This window comes from Podarcis erhardii (genome assembly GCF_964252035.2).
Source record: "Podarcis erhardii genome assembly, chromosome: 3".
Classification (NCBI taxonomy): Eukaryota; Metazoa; Chordata; class Lepidosauria; order Squamata; family Lacertidae; genus Podarcis; species Podarcis erhardii.
In genome coordinates this window covers 42472959-42497797 of record NC_138507.1, presented here as the reverse complement: position 1 = coordinate 42497797, position 24839 = coordinate 42472959, and the positions used below count along the sequence as shown (strand labels likewise).

General features: G+C 42.0%; 2 protein-coding genes across 2 annotated transcripts in view; one reads left to right on the top strand and one right to left on the bottom strand.

The window, feature by feature from the left end:
- The window catches only part of SNX14 (sorting nexin 14), a 37174-nt gene extending 36446 nt beyond the window's left edge, over positions 1-728 (top strand). The window contains exon 28 of the mRNA XM_081856942.1: positions 520-728. Coding sequence (XP_081713068.1) covers positions 520-525 — 6 coding nt within the window. The 3' untranslated portion in view covers positions 526-728. The remainder of the gene's footprint in view (positions 1-519) is intronic.
- Positions 729-1241: 513 nt separating this feature from the next.
- Positions 1242-24399, bottom strand: NT5E (5'-nucleotidase ecto; the record flags this gene model as incomplete). The annotated part of the gene is made up of 9 exons (XM_081857128.1): positions 1242-1666; positions 2710-2910; positions 4881-5030; positions 5852-5960; positions 8923-9077; positions 10041-10238; positions 15438-15626; positions 18314-18536; positions 24034-24399. The coding sequence occupies 9 exons, from the start codon at positions 24397-24399 to the stop codon at positions 1506-1508; spliced, it is 1752 nt and encodes a 583-aa protein (XP_081713254.1). The 3' UTR covers positions 1242-1505.
- Positions 24400-24839: the final 440 nt, after the last annotated feature.

The following is a 24839-nucleotide window of genomic DNA, read 5'->3' as shown; positions in this document are numbered from 1 at the left end:
TGAAGGCATTGTGCTCATAATTTTAGTTGCTCTTTATGGTTCTCAGCTCTGCTATGCAGTCTGCACCATATGAATTTTAATAGTGATATGTATGCCATTCCTTTTCTAAAAAAAACAAAAAAAACCCTAAGTTTTTTCAACTAAGTTATGGCACTGTTTCCAGCCAACCCCCATTCTCATCCATAAGCCCCAGCTGATATTAATAGAAATTGTGCAAGGGGCTTGAAGCTACTTCCACTCACTGCAGTGCCATTTTCACAGAATATGCTGGTACATTGTGCCCCTTTACTCATCAGTGCGTAACTGAAGATTATGTTTGTTGCTACATCAGCCAGTTTGAAGCTATCGTTTCAGAACTTTGCACAGGGGACTTTAGATTTCACCATACTAGAGCACTTACACAACTTCTTAATGCATTGCTTTGAGTTTCTACTGTAATTGTATTGCCATTCAATAGCTGGATAAATTTAAATCACAGGTATTTTCTCTTTCTCTCTTCCCCAATACTGCTGTTGACAGGTTTAAAAGTATGCTTCCTCCGGATCATAGTGGATGAAAACAACAAAATACTGGATTAACTCCATTTTATAGATAGTTGCTATGTGCTAATTTATTGAATAGGTCATGTGTTTAGTCTTGTACATTTCCTTGTAAATAGAATGAACTTTGACTTCAAAAAAAATATATTCGCTGAAGAAAGATTAAAGTTTATTACTGGCTGAATTTCAGTAATACCTCACTGTCTTTCTTCCTAATAAATAGTACTGGCAACCCCACCCCACCCCCCAAAATATTTTTTTATGCATGGTAAATGTTTCGAGGCACTGCACAGGTAACTGAAAACACCCACTTCCACCCCACCCATTTTTGTGACGTTTTCAGGTCACTTCTGGGTTTGGCACAATGTGCATATGTGCGGTTGCACACCTATTGGACTCGTGTGAATGGGGAGTCGCCTGTATGAGGATACTAGCGTTTGCCATTTATTGAAGATCCTATGAAGGACCAAACTGAGAGAAGGTTCACACTGACTTACACAGAAGTCTTAAAAAAACAAAACAAAACAAAACCACCCTGGGTGGAAACAGCTTTACACTCAATAGGCCAGATCTACATTTATGCCAACCATGACAACATAGCTAGAAGTTACAGCAGCATTGTACAAAGACTCTTGTGAGCTCTTTGGTTTGGGTAACATTTTGCAATATGCCCAGCACTCAGGGTAAAGAAAAACAACTTGCTTCTTTTTGTTTTTAATTTTCTAAAAAGTGACGGTATGAAGAACAAATATACATATCAGTTATATACATAACTCAGTTCAAACGCAGTATACATACAAAATACATTAAACCTTATTGTTGAATTTTATGTCCTTTAATGGCCATGCCCGTAATAATTTACATTCTGCCCTCTGGGAAGAGTGGAAGCAGCTGAGATTGTCTTTTAAGTATTAAGAAATTTATAGAATGCAGAAAAAATCAAGTTCCCCTGCAGCAAGTGAAAAACTAAAAAACGAAGCACAGAAGTAAAACAAATAATCCGGAAATCAAAGAAAGATGTCCTTGGAAAACAATTCCAGCAGAAAACCTCACGCGACCTTCAAGCGCTGGAAATACCCTTCCCATTCTAGTTATGTAGTTGGAAACAACGTCGACATCAAGATCACCTATTGAGAAAAGGAAAAAGAAACACCAAAGTTCATGTCAGTCAAATCATTGTAGCATCTTAATCACACCCAGTTGGTCAACATTCTGTAACTACAGTGAGTAAATAGTTTGCGGAGCTGTGTTTTCTAGGCAAAGCCACTGTACCAGAAAAGAGATTTTGCATCTTTTTGCCACCTCCTATGATGACCTCCTCCTGGAAGAGTCCTCACAGCCTCTTGTTCCCTAGTATGCATTCCCTGTTGTTAAATATGCAGTGCTCTCTATATACGATTAAAGCAGTGACATGCTACAGTAGATGCCCGAATCCAAATTGTAACATGCTTAGGGTTTCTGCACAGGATATTAATTGGCTGCTCTTTTGAAAGAAACTCTTCAGCTTTGGTATTCTGTTTTAAAGGCTCGATCTGGAAGGCCCTACCCTCTTTAAATGCTTTTCCTTGCATTGTCACCAGTGTCCACGCAGTTGCTCCTACACCAGGCCAGATAACGTGTGAAGGCTTCTTTCTATTGTCTTCCTTCTCCCTGCTGACTTAAACAAACCACACAAGCAACACTAGAACTCTAGGGAGGTCTGCATGTGTGATTGGCATGTAAAAAGACTGGCACAGGAGCAACTGTGGTGACAGCAGTAACCATGCTAGGAAAAGCCTGCGTAAAACCGATCTGATTTTAGAAAATTCTTTTGTATGTCCAACACATAAATTCAAGATCAGCTTGAAGGCAAGCAGTAACACACTGAACTTTTGCTTTTAATTATTAGGTGCACTTGTTTTGGAAGTGATTGTGATTGTACTATTACACCTGTGAAAATTTCCTCATTTTTGTTTCAAACGTAATCTCTTGCTTTTCCCATTCTCTACTTTTGAATGAACTCCAAAACCAACCTGAGTTAAATATTTCCTGTTGCAGCTAGAATAAATAAAGGTTTGCCTAATAGCAGCATTTTCCACACTCATGGGAGAGTGGTCTCCTACAGGGACATTAATTCCAATATACATTCTATGTTCCATATTAGAGATCGCCAGGAATAACTTATACATACCGCTACTGTGGTTATTTGAGCTTCCCTTTAGCATGTGGTACCCGTCTCCTCCTCCAGCAAGGAAAGAAGGTAGCAGCACTTTGTATGTTTTTTCCAGCTGCAGTGGTTCATAGACTGGTACTCTACACTCTGTGCAAAGAACCTTTAAGCTGACCACTCTGCTTCCCGGACTTGCAGAAAGATCATACACCACCTGTATACCTATCAATGAAGCACAAGTTTGAACAGCATTTTTAGACATCAGCTCTTGCATTCTTTGGGTCTATAAAAACTTGCTTGAAAAAATAATGACGCTGGCTCCTTGGAAGTTCAGAACCAGAATAAACTGATGTGAGCACAACATTTAACCACAGGACAGGACCACACTGCAGTGGCAGAGCAAGGGTGGAGCACATGCACTGCATGCAAAAGAAAAGGTCCTGGGTTCAGCCATTGTGAAGCCTTCAGCTATTCCTATCTAAAACCTTGGGAGCCATTGGCGATTACTCTGTGCTGATAATATTGTGTTGGGTGAAGCAATGGTCTGTCTTGGTATTACTCTGCTTCCCATGACACACTGGATTCCAAAGCTGAATGAGTTAGGTAGCTGTCTTTCCTCCAATGATTCCTCCAGTGATCCCATATTAAGCAAAATAGGACCTGAGGGTATTTTGCTTTAAAGGCATTTAGTTTCTCCACAAACAAGTGTTGATGGTGTATAAAATTGAAAACTAATCAACAGACCCAGAAAATGGCATTGACATACATAACCACAAGGCATCATTTTTTGTTCACGTCCAATGGACTTTATTCTTCTGTATAGGGTTTTTTCAAAGTCTCATAAAGTGGTGGCTCACACAAAGGCAGCCAAACACGTACAAAAATATTCTTGTCCTAAATGGTGTGTGTGTGTGTGTGTGTGTGTGTGTGTGTGTGTGTTTATAGGGTTGTGTCCAATGTTAGTCATACTCAGAGTAGGCCCATTAAAATTAATGGACTTAGGTTAGTCATATTCGTTTCAGTGCATCTCCTTCAAGTAAGACTAACATTGGATACAATCCATAAAGTCACAGTAATTCCAGTGAATTTGTTGATGTGGTCTGTGACCTAAAATCCCTGCACATGAAGTAGTTTTAGTTATAAGAATTTTATTTTCATTTATTTCATTTATTAAATTTCTTCATTGCCCTTCATCCAAAGATTGCAGGACAGTTTACCATCTAAAAACACAAAAATATATAGCATAATAACAAATGAAAAAAATACCCCACAAACAGTTTAAAATGCCACAGGTAATTTAATTAGCCAGTATTAATATTTATATTTCTTTATTGTGGGCCTTTGTGGTGAGTTCTCCCACCTTTTTCCCCAGAAAAAAAACCACGGGGGCAGAAACTAATTGGCAGCCAGTGCAGTCGGGACAGAATTATCCTTATGTGCTCAACTTGTCTTGCCCTGGTGAGCAACCTGGCCTCTGAATTCTGCAGCTGCTGAAGTTTCAAAACCATCTTAAGAGGCAGCCACGAGTATAACAGGTTGCAATAATTAACCTTGAGGTTACCAGAGCATAGGCTATCCCTGTCCTGATAGGGACACAACTGGGCCACCAGCCAAAGGCGATGGAAGGCGCTCTGTGCCACCGAGCGCACCTGAGTCTCAAGCAAGAGCAATGGATCCATAACTACTGCCAAGCTACATACCTACTCCTTCAGAGGGAGTGTAACCCTACCAAGAGCAAGCCACCTCCCATCCATCTGGTCTAGGGGACCGCCCACTAACAGTGCCCCAGGCTGGATTGAGCTTCATCTTATCGGCTCTCATCCAGTCCATTATCGAGGCAAGAGGTCCTGCTTAGTTTATTTGAATAGTGTCATAAGTACAGTGGGGTTTTGTTCTTGTCTTAATATGAGCAGTATAGTAATTGTGGCTCGTGCTTGTTTTTGCTGTTGGTGAGAGGGCATCCATGTTAGAAACATTTGTGTACTGCTTGCTTGATGAATTGCACCACCCTTGTAAGATAAACCTAACCCTGGGATGATCTCCTGCCTGGTTCCACCACACCTAACCTTGAGAATGGGGCAACGTTCCAGATACTTCATTGTTTTAAAAGCAGGTAATCCTCTTACAATACTCCTTTGTGAGTATGTGTGGGTTTAGGACCTTGAACAGGCAATGCTGGCAAAGTAACTTACCTGAGACCTGCAGGAGTTCCCCTGTCCCTTCCCCATGTCTGTAAACGCTGTGTTCAAATGCTTCCTTCAGAGTAGAGCCTTTGATCTGTAGCAAATCGAAAGTTCCTCCAAAAGGCAATACGGACAGCAACTCTTCCAAAGTAATAGTTCCTGAATGGGACAGGACGTTTCATAAAACAATCAGTTTTGTGTTCTATTTCTCACTTTAGGAGACTGTGATATTGTAGATATAAGCGGTAGACAAGAGAAGGGCTGAGTTCAAACCCCTGATCAGCAGTGGAGCTCACTGACTGCCTTCCAACAAGTCACAATCTTGCAGTCTATTTTACGGTGCAAGCTTGTTGTAGGGATTGTAACATGAGAACCTTGCTTATGCCACCCTAAATTCACAGGATAAAGACTAAGAATATTATAATAAATAAATACGTTTCTGATAGTTCTACCCCCACATTTATCAGAGTCTCCAGGCAGCTTATAGTATAAAATTTAAAGCAATAGGAACAATCAAACCATAAAAGCAGCAGAATCCCTTGTAACATGTGGAGAGTCCCCAGGGCAGGGCTACCATGCACAAGCTTATGGTATGGGGATTTTCCAAGTGGAAAGGCCCCATTTGGTACGGGTCATAGTATTCTCACATGGAGACACTGCCAAGTATTTCACAAGCCTTCGTATGAAAACAATAATCATTAAATTGGTCCCCAGCGTTTCAGCATCCAGAAATGTATATTATATATCTGAATAGGTGTAAGATTGGTTTTAAAAGCATACGCTAGAAAGGTATGTATGTTTGTTCAAAGGGGAGGGGAAAGTCAAATCTTTGTCCAAGAAAAGCATTGTGAAATATAGTAGACAAGCTCTAAAATAAGAATCCCTAAAACTAATTATCTTATTGAGAGAAATGTGGGGTATGAAGAGGAAATTTTAGCAGCATTCCCTTGGGGAAGAAAAATCCCTAAAGCTAGATATACCATTCTTGCTTTGTTCATCAATGGGTCCCCGTATTCCACCACCATTTATGATGCACATCGAAACATGATTCCATTGCTTATCATCTGGATGTCTCAGGTTATTGTAAACCTAAAACATTTACACACAAAAAAAAATTCTATCAGTTTCAGTCTGCACTTTGTCTCAGCTTGAAGAACTTCAGGAAGCCAGCAAAGGAAAAGATCTTATAATGTGATGGGGGAAGGGGGAAACTGGGATATTATCTAGCAACAAATCATTTACTTACACAAATAAAACAACTGTAATTAAAGACTAAAGAACATTTATAGTAGTATACTAAAAAAACATTTATATCAATGGACTTGGTATGGAATCAGTATAGGATAGAATCAGGCAATGTACAGATTCTTCCCTCTCCCTCTTTTACCTGCCCAGCAACCCTGTAAAGTAGGCAAGGCTGAGAGATAGTAGATAGCTCAAAACACCAAGTAAACGTCATTATGAGTGGGGATCTGAACCTGGAGCTTCCCGGTCCCAGCCCAACACGGGCATGTGGAGATCTAATATGAAAAATTTCAGGGGTTTTTTTACATGTGCTGTTATCCTGGGAAATACAAGCATGGCATTTTTTCCCCTGTTGAAAAGTCTACAGCTCCCTTTTTCTGCTGTTGTATTTCTGCTTCACAATTGGGGATACAGTGGTACCTCGGGTTACATACGCTTCAGGTTACATACGCTTTACGTTACAGACTCCGCTAACCCAGAAATAGTGCTTCAGGTTAAGAACTTTGCTTCAGGATAAGAACAGAAATCGTGCTCCGGCGGCGCGGCAGCAGCAGCAGGAGGCCCCATTAGCTAAAGTGGTGCTTCAGGTTAAGAACAGTTTCAGGTTAAGAACGGACCTCCGGAATGAATTAAGTACTTAACCTGAGGTACCATTGTAATTTGGTGGGTACGTGCGTCTATAACAGCAAGTAATCTTTGGGATTTCTCCCTGCTTACAAACTGAATACTAAACCTGACATCGTAGTTCTTATAAGGTGCACACAGGCAAATGTATTGTTACACACCACCTCCAATCTCCACAGAAGTGTGAGATTTCAAGGGGGTTCCAAGATGAAGTATGTTGTGGGGAAAGGCTACATATACTGTCTTGAGCTCCCTGGAGGAAAGGCAGAAATTTAATAACTAAATCATAACAAACTCACATTTGAGCATGACCAGTGGTCAGGGATGATGGGAGCTGTAGTCCAATGGCATATGGAGACTGCAGGTTTCTTATTCCTGGCTGTCCACAGTTTATTGTATTGACTTTTTACACTTCAGTTTTATATAGTGCTTATTTTTTATGATGTGTTTTTACAGTTTACTGACTTTGTATACCTTTTTGGATATTTCTTCAATACAAAGCAGTATATAAGGGTTTTTAATAAATCAAGAGTGGTGGTTTTAAAAATAATAATTCTGAGGCTGAAGTCCTAAACATAACTTACGTACAGCATTAAAGAAAAAGGGATTTACTTCTAAGGATCACTCTGTAAACCTCACAGAATCACTTTTAGTTTTCCAACTAGCCTGTGTAAGAATACAACTGGGTATCTTTTTTCCAAGAACAGCATTGGCAGAAACTAAATTGCAATCTGACACAGGAACATTAAGTCATTAATGCACTGCATATCAACTGAAAGATGCCCTAAACTAATCTGTGGTCAATGTTTAACTAAGTCTACTAATAATTAGCTGTAGAAGGGATATCATTCTCATCCAAACAAATTAGTGCAATCAATTAAATATGACACCTCTCCTAGTCAATGATTGTTCATGAATCTAAGCAAAGTAGCCTGTACAAACAAGTCAAGTAGTTTTCTATAGAGAGCCCTTTAGACATTTCCGTGACAGGATGGTAATGCCTGGTCAACCTAATTAATTGTGCAAACCTTATATTCAGATTTTTACAAGGCAACTATGGAAGCCCAGAATGAATCCCCCTTTCCCTGGCTGCTTTAGAGGTTACTCAACTAATACAGTAAGGAAGTTTGCACACTTAAAAGGATATCCTGAAGGCCAGTGCACCTACTACTCCAAGATTTAGCTGTTCATATGTGAGTGACTCACAACTGACAGTTCTTCTAGTCCCTTGCCACCACAATCTCTCTCATTCTTTGTAATTTCGTATATTCTGGAGTAAATAGCTCAGTCCAAGAGCTGCTGCACACAAATACCTCTTTACATGGTGACAGTCTCCATCTGCTGTAATTTAAAGCTATAAAAAAATGTGATGTGATGCCAGTACTCACATATTGATGAATGTGCCATGGGTGTCAGCCCCAGGCAGCAAAAGGAACTGCCAGTACTTTATAATGGTGAGCAATGTCACCCCAAAAGACCTGTATAGATCGTAAGAAAAATTTCCCAGAGGCAAGTCTCGAAGGAAAAAGAAAGACATGCAGAAGTGAAAGTCCGACACCTACTTTAAAAGCTTGGGACTTACAGCTTTCAAGCTGTTTCAGACTTTTGTCACTAGCTAATTCTACAGTTGTGCCACCAGCAGTTTCTGTTTGATAGTTTCAATGTCCACAGGAAGGACTAACAAGACCTTGCATAACAATTTCATAGCCAGCTGAACCCCAAGTGAAGATAAGCAACCCTGGCCACAAAACCACATCTTTCATATAAAAGATAAAGGCCCTGGATGGTTAAGTCCAGTCAAAGGCGACTATGGGATTGTAGTGCTCATCTCACTTCAGGCTGAGGGAGCCAGTGTTTGTCCACAGACAGCTTTCTGGGTCATGTGGCCAGCATAACTAAACCACTTCTGGTGCAACAGAACACCGTGATGGAAACCAAAGTGCATGGAAACGCCATTTACCTTCCTGCCACAGCAGTACCTATTTATCTTCTTGCACTGGTAGGTTGAACTGCTAGGTTGGCAGGAGCTGGGACAGAGCAACGGGAGCTCACCCCGTTGCGGGGATTCGAACCACCAACCTTCCGATCAACAAGCCCAAGAGGCTCAGACTTTATATGAAACACTTGAGACTTTAAATATCAAATAATGAACCACTTAAAGTAACCTGGATTATTATCTTACCACAGCATCGCAAATTAAATTCCCCATGTTGCACTCTTGAAAGCGGCATGCTTGACTTGTACCATTTAAATAAACAATAGTTTTTCCTATTTCCTGGGAAGAATAATTTTGTAGTTGAAGATGCATCTTGTCAACTTCTGCTTTCACATCCTCAGCTGAAAAAGAAGTAGGGCATGTTGAAGGTTATTACTGGCCAGGCGACTGATGAGGATGGCATATTTGTTTATCTACAGCACAACATTAGTTCAGGGTTTTTTTCAGACTTGCACTCCAGAATACTCCCAACAAAGTTCCAGCTTGCAATAGTTTGGATCCAAAGGAGTCACACAGCCATTAACTTGGGTTTCTTAAAAGCAGACCTCCCCTATTCTGTGTCATACAGTATGGCTAACTTCTTTTAGAACCAAGCGGACTTTCAGAAGCAGATGTGATATATCAGAACCAGGTAAAAAAAAAAAAGTCAAAAGTCAAATTCCCACTAGTTGTGTCCAAACCTTTGGATGTGCCTAGAGTAACTCTTTAGAATCTTAAGTTTGGGGGAATATGCTTCTGGTTTTTTGTTTTTTTAAAAAAAGTGTGTGAAATTATATACTTTAAAACAAGATACTTTATATATATATAAATATATATTTAATTTATAGTGGGCATAATGTGAGTTCATAGCCATCCCGCATAATTTATTTTAGAAAAGGAAAGAAGGCTAGATCCTGAGTTCTCATAACTGGAGCAACGGTTACCACATACTCCCTGCAGGAGGGAGATGATTTTTCACTCATTTTTACCCGCATGCCCTGAAAAAGCTGCTCTGGAGTGCCGAGAGACCCTCTGGAACAGTATTCAACTTGGCACCAGGGGTGGGGAATACAGGAGGAAGGGAGAATCTGCAAAAATCATTCCTCCTACAAAAGGAGACTCCGCCATATTTCAGCTCTTTCTACAAAAGGGAGAGAGCTGTTCCGTTTGCGGAAAGACAACTCTGGATCCAACCCAGAGTAAAAGGAGGAGGAGCAATAACACGACACATGACATCATGCATTTATCTAGTACTTAAATTAGGTAATCATCAATGTTATAAATAGGCGACCTACAGGAAATAAAATTCTCCTCCCCATACATACCTTCAGGAATACTGCTGTTTAGTAAGATAGGGTTTCCAGATGCTCTAATTACATTTCCTTTGTCGTCAAACACAACGTTCAAATAGCCAAGGTATTTTCCAAAAGCATAAGCTTGAACAACAGGAACGTCACGCCCATCATCTGACTTCACCATAAATGGATATTTATCAGCTGGTATATCATTTGAAGGTGGGGTGCCTGTAAAAGTGGCCAGAGAATGAATGACCTTTTCTCCCTTCCTAGCTTTCAAAGGAAGTCCTGAATACTGATGAGGCAAGCACATCAACTGATAGTGATATTTAGGGTGCAGAAAGAAACTGCTTGTGTGTGAAAGCAAGAAACATAACATGTATACAGCATCTAGGCAGGTTGTCAGATCATTCCCTTCTCCCTTCTTTCCCATGTCAATAGTTCATTTGGAGCTTCACTCTGAGACATTCAACAATGTCTGTCTCCTCCTGGGAAGGACAAGAGTGGGTCATCAGGCAGTTCCTCAGCCTTTCCTCAGCTCCTACTCAATTCAGCAGCTGATCGGGGAATCAGAGGCTTCCACTCTGTTCTCCAGCACGAATTGTGTTTTGAGAATTATATATATATCACTTCTATATACAATAACGCTTCTATTTGGGTGTAATCCCCAGCATTAGTGATTTAGGAAATACACCTAACCTTAATAAAACAATTAGCAATCAGGTTGTGCATTTTCAGAAATGCAGCTTTAGCTGTTTTGCAGTTGTTTTATTCTTAGCTAATGTCAGTCACCCTGAAAAGGTAGGGTGGGAATACATAAATCTTCCTGCACCATGTCACACTTCACATCTTCAGGAGCAAAGAGAAATGAGGGTCAGGAAAAGCCTTGATCCACACATGCACTGAACATCCACATGATTCATCCCTTTGACTCTTAGCTTTGGAATATGAGAGCTCGGAGAAAAACATGTTATTCTTTCCTAACAGAAAAATAATAAATGGTGAGATGTAAGTCCCCAAATGGGAAGCTGAGCTTTTTTATTTTCAATTACCTCATGTGCACTGTTTGACTGAGATGCTATGTCACTAAACACACACTTCAGCAGAAGCGGGTTCAAAAAAAAAAGTTTCATTTTATTTTGCTCCCATATTCCTTTTGCTAAAGGGAGTATGTTTCACTGCAGAACATTATCAGTGATTAAGGCAATAAATATATTTCTGATTGAATGTGTTACTAGGACATTGATGGGTGCACTGAAAACACTGCCACTAGATTTTATATTCTACACCCAGCATCTCGTTGCCATGAATGATTCTTTCTGAATGCAGGCACTGATCTCTCTACTTGTCTCAGAACTAGACTCCTGGACAGCTCCCAAATTCACTCATTAATAGTGCCAGAAAACGCAACATGTAGCTGCTGGTGGTTTCTCAACTTTCAGCAGCAACAACAAAATCCATTTCAACAGCAACAACACAATTTGGAACATTTCAATAGGCTAAAGAGCCTGTAGAGTCTAAATAGCTCCACCTGCATATGTGCTTAGCCAAGCACCAGTTGTGACAAGAGATAAAACTTAATAATGTTCAGGCTTCCTTTTATCTCAGGTATTCATATGCTGTTCAATATTCAGGGTATATATCCTGAGGGATAGCTCAGTCAGCAGAGCTGTGGGTTCAGTCAGGGATGTGGGTTCGAGCCCCACATTGGGCTAAAGATTCCTGCATTGCAAGGGGTTGGACTAGATGACCCTTGCGGTCCCTTCCAACTCTATGATTCTAATATTCAGAGGTTTGTCAGCAAAGTATAACAGTATCAGTCGCAAGCACAATGCTGCATGTTCCAAACTGGGAAATTAATATGAAGGCTAGGCTTGGTGCACTTATCAAAATGTTAGGTATGCTTTTTGGATGTGTCTACTCATGTATGTTCTTTCTATGTCAAGTAATGTATTGGTAAACTCATCTTCTTCCTTTAAAAAAAGGCTTCAATGCTTCTACCCAAGCTTCTAAGAATCAACTCTCTACCTTTTCTTTATAAAGTGCCTTTATAATTCCACAGAAGTTTTCAATCCCTACAATGCATTATGAACGATCTGTAAATGGTGTGCTTAAGAATGAATGTTTAGCTTAGTAAAGAGTGCTCAGACCAGGAAGGAGGCAACACGCAATGTTAATTTTATCAGAAAGTCTGGTATGTAAAACTAAAAAAAGACACACTTCAGAGTTTGAGGTATCTCATTTCCTATTGATAAACAACAGCACAGCACCCAGCTACACCATTATAACTAAAGTAAGTGTGACTTCTGCCCGGAAAAAGACCCCCAAATCAGCACTGGTGTTACTAGACTAATGTCAGTCTGTGGTCAGAGTAACAAAGTGTATGATACAGAGTGGCTTGAGGAACACAGAGCTGAGAAACTCTCATAGCTGGGAAAAAGTATATGAGATCCTGGGTGAAAGACATAACTTGAGCCAGATATATGTGTGTAAAGTCTATCTAGATCCACCTGGAGCAGCATGACTCATCTGATCACAACACCCTGCCTGACCTCACTGCTTCCTCTTCAGCACTCTGAACTCCTAGACTGCCAACCTAGCACTAAGAATACCCATCTCTGTAACTACACCTCTTGCAGTGCAGGGGTGGGGCGAGAGAGACAGAGAGACTGTACCTGCAAGCTATTTTGTTTTCTGAACTGTTTTCACTAAATGCGGTTTTACTAGTTTTTGAGGTTGGGCTCTGCACACACCAGTTTATATAGTGAAGAATGCAAAGGAGTGGGAATGTATGTACCCATAGTTATTGAATACACATGTACACTAAAACATTAAAGTAGCAGGACAAAGGCATTAGCATTGCCCATGCTAAGGACAACTAGGAAATCAAAATGTTTTCAATTTGGCCCAGCTAAAGGCAAACAGAACATCCAGGGAATCAAAGTCTATCCCTGCTAGAGATAGAGGACCAAGGAAGGAAATAAATTTCTATGCTCATGTTTAGGCAAACGGGAAGCCACTGGGATGAGATTCTTGCCCATTTCAGCAAAATAAAAATAAATCAAAAGATTGGGAAGAAATTCTAAATAGGAATCAGAGCAAACTATGTTCAAAAGAAAACCCAAAGCTTCACTCAGCTCCATCACCTTTGCCTTTTATAGTCAAATCCTCCCTATAAAATTGTGGAAGTTCAAAGGGGGGGGGAGTATTATAAAAAGCTGAAGACTCTCATTAGTGAATAAATTCCATAGCGTGGCTATTGTGGGGGAAACTATAGGTTAAAAGTTTCACTCCCAATCAGATATACAACAATAATCTGTGAATGCTTGGCAAGCATTCAGCAGACCAGGTTCTGATAGCCAGAAGCTTTACAGGTATATCTGAAAAAAGCAAAGTGTTTGTGCCATCTGTACATGACCAATGTTATAATTAGAATAGAGCGAATAGTGGGAAACGGAATGTTGTTTTTTTCTGAAGACATCCTGGAAAAGTTTCCAATTTCTGAGCCAATTTTGAATATTGCTGAGGTGAGCTATCCCACCACTATTTCTGAAAGGTTTTAAAAACAAACCACCATTTCAGAGGAACATTTCACACACAGGAAAGTTTACCCTGATCTAGTATGAGGGAGGCTGGAGAAATCACTAAACAATCCTGGAGGAAGGTGTAAGACGGGAGAGAGTGAGTGAGACAAAGTTCATATTTATTCTGGACCAAGTGCAGGAAAGACACATAGACACAAGCAGGAACAGGAGAGGACAGAGACATGATTCATTTGTGTACAGCTATGCAAGCCACTGGAAAAAGGCCCAGCATCCTTAGTGCTTAGCAAAAAACCAAAAGCCAACCACTTCCTGAGGAGAAAATGAAACTCTGATGAATGAATAAAAGACTGAAAGCTATGACCAAGGTAAATTCAAGATGTTGAAAAAAGAAACACGTAAAAACTGAACAAGAAGTGTCACTGAACCTACAAGAAGTGTTGCTGATATTTCATTGATCTTTTATGCTTCTCAAATAACAGCACAATTCTATTAATGTCTGCTTAGAAGAACTAGTCAGTTCATTGGGCATCTTACCCCCATTGGTGTACATGATGCCTTCTAGATGCTGATAGACTACAAGTCCCTTCATTCATGGCCATTGGACATGCTAGCTGAGGCTATAGAGTGTTAAGATTCCTATAGCAGGGGTCCTCAAACTACAGTCCGCGGGCCAAATCTGGCCCGCCAGGGTCCTGAACCCCCCTGCCTGGCAATTGCAGAACCCATAGCACTCCTCCTTCCTGTTGCCCAGATGGCTACAGCCAACGCGAGCTTCCTTCCCTCCTTCCCTCCGAACCACTACTACTGCAAGCAGCTGGGTCCAATCCTTTCCGGCTTCTCCTCAGACCACACTCTCCAGCCCCATCCCACTTGACTGCTCATCAATCCCATTGCAATCCCAGGTGCGCATGCGCATGGGCACACCAGGGAGGGGTGTGTGTGCATGAGAGAGAGAGAGAGAGAGACTGCTGGAACTAGTGGCAGCTCCCTCAAACCACTGGGAAGGGACCGCCAGTTCGGCGGCAGCCTCTGTGGCAGTGACCACAATCCCCTCTCCCACCTGGCTTCTCCTTCTCCACACACACACACCACCACCTCCTCCTCTTCAGTTGCCAGGTAAAGCAGGTCCAAAGGGGGCGAGACTGGCCCATGGACCAGCCAGGTCTGGAGACAAGCCCAGAGGAGCCAGCTCCGAGGAAGGCCTGTGGAAATGTGGGCATAGCACGAAGGCACAGTGGCTATCGCCAGCGCTGCAGCCGGGTCCGGGGCACCGGGTCTCTCACTGGAGGGCACTGAGGGAGGAGCAGCCAGATGCTGCCACCACTGCTCAGAGCCTGAGGCCGCACCTCTTTCCTTTCCTCCCTCTTATTTGGTCACCCTCCTTTCTCTCTCTCTCTCTCTCTCTCTCATATTGAAATACTTATAAGTTTATGTTGATTTAAATCGTGTTTTTGGGCACTACAAATAAAATATGTGCTGTGTGCACAGGAATTTGTTCGTATTTTTTTCAAACTATAGTCCGGTCCCCAACAGTGTCTGAGGGACAGTGAACTGGCCCCCTGTTTAAAAAGTTTGGGGAACCCCGCCTATAGCATCTGAAGGGCACCAGGTTAGGAAAGGCTGATGAAGGACATCAGGAGAAAAAAAACCTCTACATTAGACTAGTTTCAAGGTTTAATCTTATACTTTCAAATGTTCAGTTCCCACGACAGTTTCTTCCAAACATGCCTAGCTGTACCACAATGACGAGCACGAAGAATTAAATATTTAGCACCCTGTTATAAATGCTGAGACATAGCTACAATAATTAGCTACAAGCATAGCTACAATAATAAGTACTAACCAATCAGAATCCCCTCTTTTTGCCAAGGAAATGACATACCTGTATAAAGAAAGGTGTTTGTATGTCCCCCAACTACAACATCCACACCTCTCACTTTTTGAGCAATGTTTTTGTCCACAGTAAAACCAGAGTGACCGAGTGCAATGATTTTGTTGACTCCTAAAGTTATAAGTTTGTCCACTTGTGGCTGTAATGCTATAACTTCATCTTCAAATGTTAAATCCGGCCCTAAAAATCCAGAAAAAAATGCATTAATGTTTTGTATTTTATTTTATTCTCACAAAATGATTTGCCAAAGCACATGAACAAATATATTATACATATATAACGTATATACTATACATAACATTCTCTCTTGGTTTAAGTACAGCGGTACCTCAGGTTACATACGCTTCAGGTTACATACGCTTCAGGTTACACACTCCGCTAACCCAGAAACAGTGCTTCAAGTTAAGAACTTTGCTTCAGGATAAGAACAGAAATTGTGCTCCGGTGGCGCGGCAGCAGCAGGAGGCCCCATTAGCTAAAGTAGTGCTTCAGGTTAAGAACGGACCTCCAGAACGAATTAAGTACTTAACCTGAGGTACCACTGTAATGGAAGTTACACTGATACATTGCTAATTTGCTAGCTCCGTAGTTCTGTGGATCCCTCATATGACAGGAAATCATTTGGTTGCTTTAGCAGAAAGCGGATGGTATTCAAATAAAATCATTGTGCAAGCAGAACAACTTCCACTTGTGCAAGGGGACATCTCCCCAAGGTCCTGGCAAGAGAAGATTGGAAACAGAAGTTAATGGACTACACAGAAACGGCGAAACTTACCGGGAGAATAAGAAATCAAGGAAACAATTCTTTTTAGACAGGAATGGAAATTGTTTTTTGAGTGTTTACAAACAAACTGTAAACAGATTAAGACATTGGCAGGATTACTGTAAATACCTGCTCGCGCTCTCTCTCTCTCTCTATATATATATATGAATGAGATATATACAGGAATAGATACATAAAAGAATATGTTGAGATAATTTGGAGTATGCAGGAAAATGAAAAGAAAGGTAAAGAACCACAGAAAGAGGGGGAAGGGAGCCAGAGTTTAAAAAGTTAAAATTATGATTGGCTAATTGTTGTCATATATATAAATGAAACTTAAAACTTTTTTTTTAAAGGGGGGGACATCTCCTCGCCCCCAGCACACACTGTACACTCTCCCCAAACCAGCTCTGGAGGGTAGGGGTAATATCAATTAAAACATTATGCAGCAAGCTATCCCCACAAAAATAATGCTAATAAGGAGATTCAATCTACCCTAGCCTCCAGTGTTCCAGACACCTTCAGAAACAAGAAGACCATAATAAGGTGCCAATGCCAGAGTGGAATCAGAAACCATGTTCCCATTATTAATTTTGGAACTATTAGCAGGCTCTTTATGTTCCCATTATTAGTCAGTACTAGAACAGCTACAGAACGTATTCATTCACCAAAGCATTTATGTAGCAGTTTGCTAACATACAGTCAATCAGCAGTTCCTTACTCCTGGATATGAAATAGCAGTGGATATTGGCTATTGGACATGAATGAAGAACACGTGTCTAAACAAAAATGGCTGCCCTCATTTTGGCCCCGGGTTTGTATGACACTGAGCAATAGCTTAGGCTTTGTTCCATGTTCTCACAATAATAATGGAAAATCATACACAAAAGGATTCCTAGAAAAGCAAAAGGCTGAGCTGCATGGAACACCATCTGGTAGCTCGTAAAGCCAACAGCCTTTTGCTCTGGGCTCTGGAGTAAAGAGTGGCATTTCCTTTTAGCTCAGAGCAAATGCAGCTTTCTTGGCCTGATGATTTTGCATTTGTACAGCCTATATATCTATATCCTTTTGAAATTCATGCAAATGTCTTAAGTTGCTTAGACAAGGTGATTTCACAATTCTTCCCCAAGGAGGAAAGGGAGAGGTTACACAAAGCACCAGAGGACAGATGTGTTTTTTTGAAATATACATGAGCTAATGACTCCTGGTATAAATTTTGGTCTAACTAATTAACCATTAAATAACCATTGGGCAGGTTTCAAATAACAAGTCCTGTTCTCTTTTGCAATGGGTCTTCCTTCCCCTCCCCTCTCCTCCCCACCCACCTACTATAACTGGTTGGGGTGTGTCAAGAGAACCCCTGGAACAGCATACATCTGGCAAGCCAAAATACCGTAGATTCCAGTGTATTAGGCGACTGGGCATATAAGACGACCCCCAACTTTTGCTGTTCAATTTTAGAGTTGTAGGGTTTGAGCATCATCAGGAGCAGAGTGCGCACCCCTCCACTGCCTCTGCCGTCGCAGCAGCAGCAGCCCAAGGCGAGGCGTTTGGCGGGCGGGCATGTGAGCGCCACGCTCGGAAGGACTTTCTGCATCCCCTTCTGTGGGGAGGGAGGAGGAGTGATGGCAGAAGGGGCGCCTCTGCTCACCGGCTCCCTCTCCTCCTTCCCAATGCATATACCAGGCGTATAAGATGACCCCTGACTTTTGGGGTAATTTTCCAGGGATAAAAAGTCATCTTGTACACTTGAACATATGGTACTTGTCTTGATGACTGCCTTAGCACAATATTGAATTCCTCTCATAATCTTTGAGACCTGTCCAGATGCCTGTGACTGAATGACACATTAAGCTGATAATTAAACAAAGATCTAAATAGATGAAAACCGTGTATGTGTGTATATATATGGGGGGGGGGAGAGGTTCTATCATCTGATTCCACTATAGCCACACATATCTGGTGCTCACTTTTTATCTTACTTTGAGCACCATTTAATATAATTGCTACAGGAAGAAGAAATAAAACAGGGTGGGAGTCACATGATTCAAAATAAATATATTTATTTGCATAATTTTTACATAAGCATTAAAAGAAAGAATACCTGGATTTGAAAGGACAGGTGTCTCCTTCGAGGTATAGCCAACAATTCCCACTTTTTCCGAACCAACTTCCAGAATTTTGTAAGGAAGGAAATATCCTGTGATGTTGCTTGCTAGTTTCTTGTTTGCTTTAATGTTTGCACTTACAACAGGAAACTTAACATTTTTCAGCAGTGGATCCAATAATCCATTCACACCATTGTCAAATTCATGGTTCCCGATTGTCTGCACAACATAAAAGAAAAGAAAAATAGAATCTCCTATTGACAAGAAGTTCCCGCAATCATGAAAAGCAAAGTACAGCATAAGGACATATTTTAAAATCTACACTGTGATCCATCCAGTTCTAACACGTGAACAGTATGCTATATCCAAATAGTATCTTTTCAAACTCTCTTACATCTATTTCAGTTCAGTTACTAATATTTGGAGGTGCATCAACACAGTTCTTCAGTCTCTGAAATGCTAAGATTTAAAAGCCTGTGGCCCTCTCAATATTGTTGTACTTCCACTCCCCAAACCCCCAGCCGGTGTGACCAATGGTCAAGCCTGATGGAAGTTGGAGTCCAGCAATATCTGGAGGTGAATAAGTCCCTCAGCCCCATTTTCAAACAAGAACAGTGTCAGCATCCTCTCCAATTGTCACAATGGACTAGATTTGGAATTTTGAGCCAATGAGTAATTGTATTTAAGAATTTAAAATATTTGGAATTTCAGTGGCCCTCAATAATTTCCTTAGAATGCTTAAATTTATTTATCTTTTTGCAAGGTTGAAATCAAGGCTCTCCCATAACCATCTTTAACCAGACTGCTCACCAAAGGAACGTATTTGGGTGTAGCAGTTGCCTGACTTCAGTTTCAACTAAAGGGTGAGTCTTTTAAAAGACACCCCGTAGAACATGTGTACTCTGTATCCACGGGGCCTCTTTTAAAGGACTCACCCTGTATAACTGTAAAAAGCACTTCAAGATGACAGTGCTTGCTGAAGGAAAAGAAAGGGACTTTTATCCTGCTGTCTTTATCCTTCTACCCTCTTCTTGGTTTAATTTTGAAGACCAGTAAGCAACTGAATGATCTTGCACCCATTTTTTTCCTGAGCCAAAGATCAATCTGACCAATCAACACTGCACAGCATGACAAAATATGTACTTACTCACCATGCCTTCAGCAGAAAAGATTTGGAAATGTATGCATTACACTGCAAATATATCCCTGTAATTTATTCCTCTCTTTTTTTAAGCCATGGTGTAACAAGCTACTCTGAAGAGCCAATATTTCCAAGCAGCTTCCTTCTACACTTTCCAGGGCAAATCATTTCTCTGATTTCCACCCTTTTAGGCAATGACAGGGATTCTTGAAATATGAAACACACCGTTCAGGCAATGCCTGGTCTTGCATCCCTGTCCCTTGTGTGCTTAGGGCAGGATACAATGTTATAAACATGATACTGTATTAAACATGTAGTGTTATTAAGTTGGACTGACATGGTAGGCAGATAAACATATTTACACACCTAACCGCAATATGGCTCAATAATACTTTCAGAGAGGTTTGTGTCTGTTTACAGTAGGCACCTATTCATCTATTGTGGTCTGCATGGAAGGCACCAGATAACGCATTGTACTATGTTGCAGTGTGCTAAGTCATGTTTACCCTCTTTTCTCCACAACAAGTGCAGTGCAGACCAAACAGAGCTGCCCACACTGTGATTTAGATGTGGAAACAAACAACTTGAAGCTACTTAAAATGCCCAGAACAAGACCTAGAATGGATTTAAAATATATGATACTTCACATGCTTAAAATAGAATGAAAGCTTGAGCAAAACAACTCAGCACTGATTACAAGCCTGGTTTGTCCAGAGCTGATCACCCACATGTTATGTGTTCCCAATAAAAGCAGATAAAATCTGTATATTATAAAAGTAGCATCTAAGCAAATAGCGAAATTTTCAGCAATGAAGTATTTAGAATCTGGCTTGTGCACATTCCAGAATTTTCTGTATGCTTTGAGACTGAAACAAACATCTGCTTTTACTTTGCACATATAATTGAGAGCAGGACTCTTTCAATCTTGTACATTTCATTTCTTTTTACAGATTATTTCAAAATAGTTCCCACTATGCTTAAACAGATTTCACCAAAGAAAAGCAATTTGGGGATCCAAAACCACATCCCATGTATCTTTATGCAATAGTTTTTTGTCATTTATCCAGAAACCAAAAACAGTAGTGCCAAGCAAAGATGGGACTGGCTTTAGCTTGGCCCCCAAAATCTCCACCCTAACCCTGTGCTGCTTAGGAGAGGGAACGAGGTATGGCATAATAATCTCAAATCCGATGGCTCTGCTGTGCCAGCCAACACTTGGATAAAAGGAGGACAAGATGTTCCCTTGCCCAGACACTGCAAGTTATATATCTATGTCTCCTGTTGCTCTCTCATCTCACAAAAAGAGATTTAAAAACCTCTTCCTAGAGATTTTCATATTGATTGGAATGAAAGGATGTACTGCAATTCACACCACAGAATGAGAAGAAGAGATGAGTCCAATATCCACCCCAGCCTTCTCTCACACATTTTCTTTCAAGTAATCTTATATTCCCATTCACTTAAGTTTAGTGCCAAGTGCTTAACTCCTTGTTGCCACACTGCCTGCAGAGGTTTGATAAGTGGAACAGATGTGAGCAGGCTGTTGTCACAAAGCAAAATAGCCACCTTTCTAGATTCAGTGACACATTTAAGAGTGTGTGTTTTTCTAGAGGCCAGAATAACGGCAAATGCTTTTCCTATGCGCAACCGGCAGAAGTGTTTCCTGGAAGTATATATCCCGAGGATACAAGTGGCAACAATAATTTAATATAATCACTTTAAGATAGGATACTATGACAATTACACTGATCAAAGCTTGCAGTTTATGGAAGAAGCAGGCAGTACAGTAATTGTTAACAGCACCGGATTTTCGGATATTAGGTGTTGGTTCACTATTTCTTCATCATCCCAACAGTCTTCCCATGTGGGATTACGTTTTCTACATCCATCTTTGGTCTTGTGCTGTTTTGTCTTATTAATAGCCGCTGCTAGGAATAATTCAATGTGATGCACACTGGGGCAAAATAATTCTAATTTCACATATATGCTCATGGGACCTGAACTGGTGGTAACTGATCTGGAACTAGACCTTATATACCTTGACAGAGGTACAGTGGTGCCCTGCAAGACGAATGCCTCGCAAGAAGAAAAACTCGCTAGACGAAATAGTTTTCCGTTTTTTGAGTCGTTCTGCAAGACGAATTTCCCTGTGGGCTTGCTTCACAAGACAAAACGTCTTGCGAGTTCTTGCGAGTTTTTTTCCTTTTTCTTAAAGCCGCTAAGCCGCTAATAGCCGCTAAGCCGCTAATAGCCGTGCTTCTCAAGACGACAAAACCGCTAGACGAAGAGACTCGCGGAACGGATTAATTTCGTCTTGCGAGGCACCACTGTATTTGAAATTATGCATGGTATGGGAAAAGTGAATTGGGAGAGGGGTTCTCTCTCTCTCTCTCTCTCTCTCCTATACTGCAAGAGCTTGTAGCCATCAATTGAAATTGAATTGCTGGAAGAATCAGGGCAGTCAAAACAAAGCTCTTCTTATGTCAATGCATAGTGCCTTCTGTGGGACTATCAGATTTTACTCTCACGAGATGTAGTGATGGCCTTCAGCTTGGATAGCTGTGAAAGAGGATTAGACAAATTCATGGAGGACAAGGCTATCTGTGGCTGCTAACCATGATGGCTATGTTCTACAACCTCATTTGGAGGCAGTATGCCTCTGAATACCAGTTGCTGAGAAGAGAACTGCTGCCCTCAGGTCCTACTTAAGAGGCTTCCCATAGGTAAGTTGGTGAGTAGAGGATGCCAGATGGCCTTTAGCCTGCTAAAGATGGGCTCTTGCTAGAACTTCCCTAGTGTGTATGTATAGCATAGAATAAGGCACATTTGCCATGGAAAATGGCAGACGTAATCCTGAGGTATCCCTGAGGAATTTCCAATATGTGTTATTCTACCCCTCCAAATACTCTACCTCTAACTGCCTTCAGGCTCCATAACAATTAATCAATCAAAATGTATTTATATCTTCTCAATAAAATATCATCAAGAGAACTTCGACATAAAATTAAATTATTACCAAGGCTGCTTGAACGAAGAATTAAAACAGCATATCTAAATCACATTGGTATCTTCTAATCTAAGGCAACTAAGCAGCAGTCTAAAAACCATTTAAAAAACAACAACACAACCCTGGAAATATAAAAGCATTTTAATTTTGTGGCTAAAAGTTATTAAATTTGTAATCAGGTGAATTCATAAAGAGAAAGGACACTTCACTCCCGGAGCACCATGATCAAATAATCCTGTATCTGGCTGCTACCAACATAAGTTCACAAGTCAGGCCTCAAATAATGGTTTTAATATTAGCGCATGGCATATAGCAGTATAGTAGATGGTCTTCCAAATGCCATGGTTCCAGACTTACGGCTTTAAGGGTTAAAAATCTGCAGCACTTGGAATCAGCGGTGCAGCTAAGTATTTTAGACTCTGAACTTAATGTCCAAAGTCTAAAACGGCATTTCAGGGGCTCCTGCTGTTTAGATGGGAGTGTGTATTACTTAACTTACTTCAGTGTGTGGTAAGCCAGCCCTGCTGCATTTGAAGGCCCTCCTGCTCATTCTTCTGAGTGGGGGACCCTTGATGTCTGCCCCAAAGTCCTGATCTGATGGCACTATCACTTTTATTTCTACTCAGCAGCAGTCTGGAAGCCAATGGAGTTTGCTAAGTACTGCCGAGATGGGTTCATTTTTGGATATACAAATTAACAGCTTCACATATGTATTCTGGGCTTGTTATTAACACATCCAAGTCTTCAGAGGCAGTTCCATGTAACCGACAGCAGTAGTTAGGCGATAGCTGGATCTGATCAAAGGTGCAACTAGTCCAGCACTTTCTTTCCAACAGCAGGCCTGCAGCTCCTCTGCACCCAGAGAGTAAGCTAAATGATGGGAGTGCTTCATTTTTTTCTTACATGGAGGTAAGAAAATAGGCACCAGGTTCTGCTTCTCCGGAGCATCTCCTCCAAAATCCCAACCTCTTCTAGAGGAGCTTCTCAGTGCTGAGTCTCACATCTTCTGGTTGTGGCTGGCTGCTGGCCTTCTCCACTACTTAAGAAGAAAGGATTCTTCCATTCAAGATGGCCAGCTGATCTCTTAAGGTCCACAGCTTAATTTTATTATCATTTACATGGTGCAGGTAGTGTTTACAGGATCTGAAGCGCTCAGGGTTTGGAAAAGTTGCCTCAAAATAAAGCTGACCAAATAGAATCAAGGCGGAAAGTGGAAAAGCTGAAGGGAGATCACTGTTGTTGTTGGTTAGTATCCAACCCCTGGAAGCTTGGAAAAAATGGTTCAGACTCTTGCTTTTTGCTACCCTAAACAGAAGAGCGTCATTACCTCGCCTGCCAATCAACTACCTGAGGGGAGCCTGAGTCCCTTCAGCTATGAAGGGGAAAGAAAGAAAACCGGCCTCTTCTCATGCCTGCTCAGATCTTTCTTATGGCCTCCCTCCATACTGTTGGGAGGACCCAATGGCGCCACAGAAAGTTTTTTGGGGAGTGGGGGGGGGGAGCGTGCCAGACCCTCGCGCCCCACCTGACGGGTTTGCCCCCCTCTCTCGCCGCCCCTCCCCGCTTACCATTGCGTCATAGCCGAGGAGGTTCATGAAGCGCACCACCTCCTGCCCTTTGAAGAAGCTGAACCACACGGTGCCCTGGTACTGGTCGCCGGCGTCGAGGAGCAGCACGTTGCGCTGCGCGGCGCGCACCCGGCGGATCTCGGTGGCGCGCCGCGCGACGCCTCCGTAGCAATCCTGCCCGACGCATTTGCCCGAGTCGCGGCTGGTCTGCTCCACGCGCGCGTGGACGTCGTTGGTGTGCAGGATGGTGAGCTCGAAGGCGCCGGCCGAGCAGGCGCAAAGCGCGCCCAGCAGCAGCGCGCCCAGGCTCCGCGCGCAACTCTGCCCCGCGCGCCGCCGCCGCCGCCGCTGCCTGAGGCTCTCCATGAGGGAAGGCAGCGCGCGCTCCTTGCCCCTCGGCGCACTGACTGGCACTGGGGAGCGCAGCTGCCGACAGAGGCGCTTTAGGCGCAGCCCGGCGGGGCGGGGAGGAGCTGGGCGGCCGCCTCCCGCGCGCCGCCATCCGACGCCCCCTCCAATCACGACTAACCCCCCGCCGCGAGTTCCGCGGGTGCTGCCTGCCGGGCTCCTCGGGAGACTCCCTTCCCGCCTTCGCCTTCCCTGCTTAGTCAACTTTTCCTGAGAGGAGTCTTGGCATCCTTGGGCACTTTTCTGGGCAGATCTGGGGAGGCTTGCTCATATTGTCATTTCTGCATGTGAACTCCGGGCACCAAGCACTCCTTAAACTAGGACCAGGACTAGGACTAGGACTAGGACTAGGACTAGGACTAGGACTAGGACTAGGACTACTACTACTACTACTACTA